The 9,542-nt window shown below is 52.7% G+C and overlaps 1 protein-coding gene across 1 annotated transcript in view; it reads right to left on the minus strand.

Annotated features, from left to right (window-relative positions):
• The window catches only part of ntd5 (ntl-dependent gene 5), a 236,893-nt gene extending 228,107 nt beyond the window's left edge, over positions 1 to 8,786 (minus strand). Inside the window, exon 1 of the mRNA XM_072489194.1 lies at positions 8,643 to 8,786. Within this exon, the coding sequence (XP_072345295.1) occupies positions 8,643 to 8,715 (73 nt within the window). The 5' untranslated portion in view covers positions 8,716 to 8,786. The remainder of the gene's footprint in view (positions 1 to 8,642) is intronic.
• Positions 8,787 to 9,542: the final 756 nt, after the last annotated feature.

The raw sequence follows: 9,542 nt of genomic DNA on the forward strand, positions 1-9,542 counted from the left end.
TCAAACACTCCCAGGACAGGTACAGCACGGGGTTAGATACAGAGTAATGTTCCCTCTACACTGTCCCCATCAAACACTCGCAGGACAGGTACAGCACGGGGTTAGATACAGAGTAAAGCTCCCTCTACACTGTCCCCATCAAACACTCCCAGGACAGGTACAGCACGGGATTAAATGCAGAATAAAGCTCCCTCTACACTGTCCCCATCAAACACTCGCAGGACAGGTACAGCACGGGGTGAGATACAGAGTAAAGCTCCCTCTACACTGTCCCCATCAAACACTCCCAGGACAGATACAGCACGGGGTTAGATACAGAGTAAAGCTCCCTCTACACTGTCCCCATCAAACACTCCCAGGAGAGGTACAGCACCGGGTTAGATGCAGAGTTAAGCTCCCTCTACACTGTCGCCATCAAACACTCCCAAGACAGGTACAGCACGGGGTTAGATGCAGAGTAAAGCTCCCTCTACACTGTCCCCCATTAAACACTCCCAGGACAGGTACAGCACGGTGTTAGATACAGAGTAAAGCTCCCTCTACACTTTGCCATCAAACACTACCAGGATAGGTACAGCACGGGATTAGATACAGAGTAAATCTCCCTCTACACCGTCCCCATCAAACACTTTCGGACAGGTACAGCACGGGGTTAGATACAGAGCAAAGCTCCCTCTGCACCGTCCCCATCAAACACTCCCAGGACAGGTACAGCACGGGGTTAGATACAGAGTAAAGCTCCCTCTACACTGTCCCCATCAAACACTCCCGGGACAGGTACAGCACGGGGTTAGATACACAATAATGTTCCCTCTACCCTGTCCCCATCAAACACTCCCAGGACAGGTACAGCACGGGGTTAGATACAGAGTAAAGCTCCCTCTACACTGTCCCCATCAAACACTCCCAGGACAGGTACAGCACGGGGTTAGATACACAGTAAAGCTCCCTCTACACTGTCCCCATCAAACCCTCCCAGGACAGGTACAGCACGGGATTAGATACAGAGTAAATCTCCCTCTACACCGTCCCCATAAAACACTCCCAGGACAGGTACAGCACGGGTTTAGATGCAGAGTTAAGCTCCCTCTACACTGACCCCATCAAACATTCCCAAGACAGGTACAGCAAGGGGTTAGATGCAGAGTAAAGCTCCCTCTACACTGTCCCCCATTAAACACTCCCAGGACAGGTACAGCACGGTGTTAGATACAGAGTAAAGATCCCTCTACACTTTCCCCATCAAACACTACCAGGATAGTTACAGCACGGGATTAGGTACAGAGTAAATCCCCCTCTACACCGTCCCCATCAAACACTTTCGGACAGGTACAGCACGGGGTTAGATACAGAGCAAAGCTCCCTCTGCACCGTCCCCATTAAACACTCCCAGGACAGGTACAGCACGGGGTTAGATACAGAGTAATGCTCCCTCTACACTGTCCCCATCAAACACTCCCAGGACAGGTACAGCACGGGGTTAGATACAGAGTAATGTTCCCTCTGCACTGTCCCCATCAAACACTCCCAGGACAGGTAGAGCACGGGGTTAGATACAGAGTAAAGCTCCCTCTACACTGTCCCCATAAAACACTCCCAGGACAGGTACAGCACGGGGTTAGATACAGAGTAAAGCTCCCTCTACACTGTCCCCATCAAACACTCCCAGGACAGGTACAGCACGGGGTTAGATACAGAGTAAAGCTCCCTCTACACTGTCCACATCAAACACTCCCAGGACAGGGACAGCACGGGGTTAGACACAGAGTAAAGCTCCCTCTACACTGTCCCCATCAAACACTCCCAGGACTGGTACAGCACGGGGTAGATACAGAGTAAATCTCCCTCTACACTGTTCCCATTAAACACTTCCAGGACAGGTACAGCACGGGGTTAGATACAGAGTAAAGCTCCCTCTACACTGTCCCCATCAAACACTCCCAGGACAGGTACAGCACGGGGTTAGATACAGAGTAAAGCTCCCTCTACACTGTCTCCATCGGACAATCCCAGGACAGGTACAGCACAGGGTTAGATACAGAGTAAAGCTCCCTCTACACTGTCCCCATCAAACACTCCCAGGACAGGTACAGCACGGGGTTAGATACAGAGCAAACCTCCCTCTACACTGTCCCCATCAAACACTCCCAGGACAGGTACAGCACGGGATTAGATACAGAGTAAAGCTCCCTCTACACTGTCCCCATCAAACACTCCCAGGACAGGAACAGCACGGGGTTAGATACAGAGTAAAGCTCCCTCTACACTGTCCCCACCACCACTCCCAGGACAGGAACAGCACGGTGTTAGATAGAGAGTAAAGCTCCCTCTACACTGTCCCCATCAAACACTCCCAGGACAGGAACAGCACGGGGTTAGATACAGAGTAAAGCTCCCTCGACACTGTCCCCATCAAACACTCCCAGGACAGGTACAGCACGGGGTTAGATACAGAGTAAAGCTCCCTCTACACTGTCCCCATCAAACACACCCAGGACAGGTACAGCACAGGGTTAGATACAGAGTAAAGCTCCCTCTACACTGTCCCCATCACACACTCCCAGGACTGGTACAGCACGGGGTAGATACAGAGTAAAGCTCCCTCTACACTGTTCCCATTAAACACTCCCAGGACAGGTACAGCACGGGGTTAGATACAGAGTAAAGCTCCCTCTACACTGTCCCCATCAAACACTCCCAGGACAGGGACAGCACGGGGTTAGATACAGAGTAAAGCTCCCTCTACACTGTCTCCATCGGACAATCCCAGGACAGGTACAGCACAGGGTTAGATACAGAGTAAAGCTCCCTCTACACTGTCCCCATCAAACACTCCCAGGACAGGTACAGCACGGGGTTAGATACAGAGCAAACCTCCCTCTACACTGTCCCCATCAAACACTCCCAGGACAGGTACAGCACGGGCTTAGATACAGAGTAAACCTCCCTCTACACTGTCCCCATCAAACACTCCCAGGACAGGTACAGCACGGGATTAGATACAGAGTAAAGCTCCCTCTACACTGTCCCCATCAAACACTCCCAGGACAGGAACAGCACGGGGTTAGATACAGAGTAAAGCTCCCTCTACACTGTCCCCACCACCACTCCCAGGACAGGAACAGCACGATGTTAGATACAGAGTAAAGCTCCCTCTACACTGTCCCCATCAAACACTCCCAGGACAGGCAGCACGGGGTTAGATACAGAGTAAAGCTCCCTCTACACTGTCCCCATCAAACACACCCAGGACAGGTACAGCACAGGGTTAGATACAGAGTCAAGCTCCCTCTACACTGTCCCCACCACCACACCCAGGACAGGTACAGCACGGTGTTAGATACAGAGTAAAGCTCCCTCTACACTGTCCCCATCAAACACTCCCAGGACAGGAACAGCACGGGGTTAGATACAGAGTAAAGCTCCCTCTACACTGTCCCCATCAAACACTCCCAGGACAGGAACAGCACGGGGTTAGATACAGAGTAAAGCTCCCTCTACACTGTCCCCATCAAACACTCCCAGGGCAGGCACAGCACGGGGTTAGATACAGAGTAAAGTTCCCTCTACACTGTCCCCAGCAGACACTCCCAGGACAGGTACAGCACGGGGTTAGATACAGAGTAAAGCTCCCTCTACACTATCGCCATCAAACAATCCCAGGACAGGTACAGCACGGGGTTAGATACAGAGTAGAGCTCCCTCTACACTGTCCCCATCAAACACTCCCAGGACAGGTACAGCACGGGGTTAGATACACAGTAAAGCTCCCTCTACACTGTCCCCATCAAACACTCCCAGGACAGGTACAGCACGGGGTTAGATACAGAGTAAAGCTCCCTCTACACTGTCCCCATCAAACACACCCAGGACAGGTACAGCACGGGGTTAGATACAGAGTAAAGCTCCCTCTACACTGCCCCCATCAAACACTCTCAGGACAGGTACAGCACGGGGTTAGGTACAGAGTAAAGCTCCCTCTACACTGTCCCCATCAAACACTCACAGGTCAGGTACAGCACGGGGTTAGATACAGAGTAAAGCTCCCTCTACACTGTCCCCCATCAAGCACTCCCAGGACAGGTACAGCACGGGGTTAGATACTGAGTAAAGCTCCCTGTAAACTGTCCCCATCAAACACTCCCAGGACAGGTACAGCACGGGGTTAGATACAGAGTAAAGCTCCCTCTACACTGTCCCCATCAAACACTCCCAGGGCAGGTACAGCACGGGGCTAGATACAGAGTAAAGCTCCCTCTACACTGTCCCCATCAAACACTCCCAGGACAGGTACAGCATGGTGTTAGATACAGAGTAAAGCTCCCTCTACACTGTCCCCATCAAACACTCCCAGGACAGGTACAGCATGGTGTTAGATACAGAGTAAAGCTCCCTCTACACTGTCCTCATCAAACACTCCCAGGACAGGTACAGCACGGGGTTAGATACAGAGTAAAGCTCCCTCTACACTGTCCCCATCAAACACTCCCAGGACAGGTACAGCCCGGGGTTAGATACAGAGCAAAGCTCCCTCTGCACCGTCCCCATCAAACACTCCCAGGACAGGTACAGCACGGGGTTAGATACAGAGTAATGCTCCCTCTACACTGTCCCCATCAAACACTCCCAGGACAGGTACAGCACGGGGTTAGATACAGAGTAATGTTCCCTCTGCACTGTCCCCATCAAACACTCCCAGGACAGGTACAGCACAGGGTTAGATACAGAGTAAAGCTCCCTCTACACTGTCCCCATAAAACACTCCCAGGACAGGTACAGCACGGGGTTAGATACAGAGTAAAGCTCCCTCTACACTGTCCCCATCAAACACTCCCAGGACAGGTACAGCACGGGGTTAGATACAGAGTAAAGCTCCCTCTACACTGTCCCCATCAAACACTCCCAGGACAGGGACAGCACGGGGTTAGACACAGAGTAATGCTCCCTCTACACTGTCCCCATCACACACTCCCAGGACTGGTACAGCACGGGGTAGATACAGAGTAAATCTCCCTCTACACTGTTCCCATTAAACACTTCCAGGACAGGTACAGCACGGGGTTAGATACAGAGTAAAGCTCCCTCTACACTGTCCCCATCAAACACTCCCAGGACAGGTACAGCACGGGGTTAGATACAGAGTAAAGCTCCCTCTACACTGTCTCCATCGGACAATCCCAGGACAGGTACAGCACAGGGTTAGATACAGAGTAAAGCTCCCTCTACACTGTCCCCATCAAACACTCCCAGGACAGGTACAGCACGGGGTTAGATACAGAGCAAACCTCCCTCTACACTGTCCCCATCAAACACTCCCAGGACAGGTACAGCACGGGATTAGATACAGAGTAAAGCTCCCTCTACACTGTCCCCATCAAACACTCCCAGGACAGGAACAGCACGGGGTTAGATACAGAGTAAAGCTCCCTCTACACTGTCCCCACCACCACTCCCAGGACAGGAACAGCACGGTGTTAGATACAGAGTAAAGCTCCCTCTACACTGTCCCCATCAAACACTCCCAGGACAGGAACAGCACGGGGTTAGATACAGAGTAAAGCTCCCTCTACACTGTCCCCATCAAACACACCCAGGACAGGTACAGCACAGGGTTAGATACAGAGTAAAGCTCCCTCTACACTGTCCCCATCACACACTCCCAGGACTGGTACAGCACGGGGTAGATACAGCGTAAAGCTCCCTCTACACTGTTCCCATTAAACACTCCCAGGACAGGTACAGCACGGGGTTAGATACAGAGTAAAGCTCCCTCTACACTGTCCCCATCAAACACTCCCAGGACAGGGACAGCACGGGGTTAGATACAGAGTAAAGCTCCCTCTACACTGTCTCCATCGGACAATCCCAGGACAGGTACAGCACAGGGTTAGATACAGAGTAAAGCTCCCTCTACACTGTCCCCATCAAACACTCCCAGGACAGGTACAGCACGGGGTTAGATACAGAGCAAACCTCCCTCTACACTGTCCCCATCAAACACTCCCAGGACAGGTGCAGCACGGGCTTAGATACAGAGTAAACCTCCCTCTACACTGTCCCCATCAAACACTCCCAGGACAGGTACAGCACGGGATTAGATACAGAGTAAAGCTCCCTCTACACTGTCCCCATCAAACACTCCCAGGACAGGAACAGCACGGGGTTAGATACAGAGTAAAGCTCCCTCTACACTGTCCCCACCACCACTCCCAGGACAGGAACAGCACGATGTTAGATACAGAGTAAAGCTCCCTCTACACTGTCCCCATCAAACACTCCCAGGACAGGAACAGCACGGGGTTAGATACAGAGTAAAGCTCCCTCTACACTGTCCCCATCAAACACACCCAGGACAGGTACAGCACAGGGTTAGATACAGAGTCAAGCTCCCTCTACACTGTCCCCACCACCACACCCAGGACAGGTACAGCACGGTGTTAGATACAGAGTAAAGCTCCCTCTACACTGTCCCCATCAAACACTCCCAGGACAGGAACAGCACGGGGTTAGATACAGAGTAAAGCTCCCTCTACACTGTCCCCATCAAACACTCCCAGGACAGGAACAGCACGGGGTTAGATACAGAGTAAAGCTCCCTCTACACTGTCCCCATCAAACACTCCCAGGGCAGGCACAGCACGGGGTTAGATACAGAGTAAAGTTCCCTCTACACTGTCCCCAGCAGACACTCCCAGGACATGTACAGCACGGGGTTAGATACAGAGTAAAGCTCCCTCTACACTATCGCCATCAAACAATCCCAGGACAGGTACAGCACGGGGTTAGATACAGAGTAGAGCTCCCTCTACACTGCCCCCATCAAACACTCCCAGGACAGGTACAGCACGGGGTTAGATACACAGTAAAGCTCCCTCTACACTGTCCCCATCAAACACTCCCAGGACAGGTACAGCACGGGGTTAGATACACAGTAAAGCTCCCTCTACACTGTCCCCATCAAACACACCCAGGACAGGTACAGCACGGGGTTAGATACAGAGTAAAGCTCCCTCTACACTGCCCCCATCAAACACTCTCAGGACAGGTACAGCACGGGGTTAGGTACAGAGTAAAGCTCCCTCTACACTGTCCCCATCAAACACTCCCAGGACAGGAACAGCACGGGGTTAGATACAGAGTAAAGCTCCCTCTACACTGTCCCCATCAAACACTCCCAGGGCAGGTACAGCACGGGGTTAGATACAGAGTAAAGCTCCCTCTACACTGTCCCCCATCAAGCACTCCCAGGACAGGTACAGCACGGGGTTAGATACTGAGTAAAGCTCCCTGTAAACTGTCCCCATCAAACACTCCCAGGACAGGTACAGCACGGGGTTAGATACAGAGTAAAGCTCCCTCTACACTGTCCCCATCAAACACTCCCAGGGCAGGTACAGCACGGGGCTAGATACAGAGTAAAGCTCCCTTTACACTGTCCCAATCAAACACTCCCAGGACAGGTACAGCATGGTGTTAGATACAGAGTAAAGCTCCCTCTACACTGTCCCCATCAAACACTCCCAGGACAGGTACAGCATGGTGTTAGATACAGAGTAAAGCTCCCTCTACACTGTTCTCATCAAACACTCCCAGGACAGGTACAGCACGGGGTTAGATACAGAGTAAAGCTCCCTCTACACTGTCCCCATCAAACACTCCCAGGGCAGGTACAGCACGGGGCTAGATACAGAGTAAAGCTCCCTCTACACTGTCCCCATCAAACACTCCCAGGACAGGTACAGCATGGTGTTAGATACAGAGTAAAGCTCCCTCTACACTGTCCCCATCAAACACTCCCAGGACAGGTACAGCATGGTGTTAGATACAGAGTAAAGCTCCCTCTACACTGTCCTCATCAAACACTCCCAGGACAGGTACAGCACGGGGTTAGATACAGAGTAAAGCTCCCTCTACACTGTCCCCATCAAACACTCCCAGGACAGGTACAGCCCGGGGTTAGATACAGAGTAAAGCTCCCTCTACACCGTCCCCATCAAACAATCCCAGGAAAGGTACAGCACGGGGTTAGATACAGAGTAAATCTCCCTCTACACTGTCCTCATCAAACACTCCCCGGACAGGTACAGCACGGGGTTAGATACAGAGTAAAGCTCCCTCTACACTGTCCCCATCAAACACTCCCAGGACAGGTACAGCATGGTGTTAGATACAGAGTAAAGCTCCCTCTACACTGTCCCCATCAAACACTCCCAGGACAGGTACAGCATGGTGTTAGATACAGAGTAAAGCTCCCTCTACACTGTCCTCATCAAACACTCCCAGGACAGGTACAGCACGGGGTTAGATACAGAGTAAAGCTCCCTCTACACTGTCCCCATCAAACACTCCCAGGACAGGTACAGCACGGGGTTAGATACAGAGTAAAGCTCCCTCTACACTGTCCCCATCAAACACTCCCAGGACAGGTACAGCACGGGGTTAGATACAGAGTAAAGCTCCCTCTACACTGTCCCCATCAAACACTCCCAGGACAGGTACAGCACGGGGTTAGATACAGAGTAAATCTCCCTCTACACTGTCCCCATCAAACACTCCCACTCACACGTACAGACACACACGCAGAAACACACACTCAAACACACACATTCACACACACACACACATTACAAGCGCACACTGACCAGGATGACATTGTCTCAGATCGACGAGCGGCACGAGAAGGACGGTCAGTAACAGTAAGAGTGCACACTGCATGGTGGCTGAGAAATTAGAAGAGTTTTCCAAGCTCCCCGTCAGACTATCTGTGTTTGCTCAGCCCCTGGAGCATTAGGTCACATCGCTGACTCAATAAAAGCCTTGAGCCCTGGCAGTCAACACTGGGCAATGCGTCAATGAAGCACTGTGTGCCTGGGAGCATGTCTGTGTGTGTTTGTGTGTGCGCGTGACTGTGTCGACGGTGCTCCGAGTGTGGGACTAACCGAGGGATACGGAGACCGGGACTGTGCACGGTGCTCCGTGTGTGGGTCTAACCGAGGGATACGGAGACCGGGACTGTGCACGGTGCTCCGAGTGTGGGTCTGACCGAGGGATAGGGAGACCGGGACTGTGCACGGTGCTCCGAGTGTGGGTCTAACCGAGGGTTACGGAGACCGGGACTGTGCTCGGTGCTCCGAGTGTGGGTCTGACCGAGGGATACGGAGACCGGGACTGTGCACGGTGCTCCGTGTGTGGGTCTGACCGAGGGATACGGAGACCGGGACTGTGCACGGTGCTCCAAGTGTGGGTCTAACCGAGGGATACGGAGACCGGGACTGTGCACGGTGCTCCGAGTGTGGGTCTGACCGAGGGATACGGGGACCGGGAATGTGCACGGTGCTCCAAGTGTGGGTCTGACCGAGGGATACGGAGACCGGGACTGTGCACGGTGCTCCAAGTGTGGGTCTAACCGAGGGATACGGAGACCGGGACTGTGCACGGTGCTCCGAGTGTGGGTCTGACCGAGGGATACGGGGACCGGGACTGTGCACGGTGCTCCAAGTGTGGGTCTGTCCGAGGGATACGGGGACCGGGACTGTGCATGG

Source organism: Scyliorhinus torazame, chromosome 23 (assembly GCF_047496885.1).
Source record: "Scyliorhinus torazame isolate Kashiwa2021f chromosome 23, sScyTor2.1, whole genome shotgun sequence".
Classification (NCBI taxonomy): domain Eukaryota; kingdom Metazoa; phylum Chordata; class Chondrichthyes; order Carcharhiniformes; family Scyliorhinidae; genus Scyliorhinus; species Scyliorhinus torazame.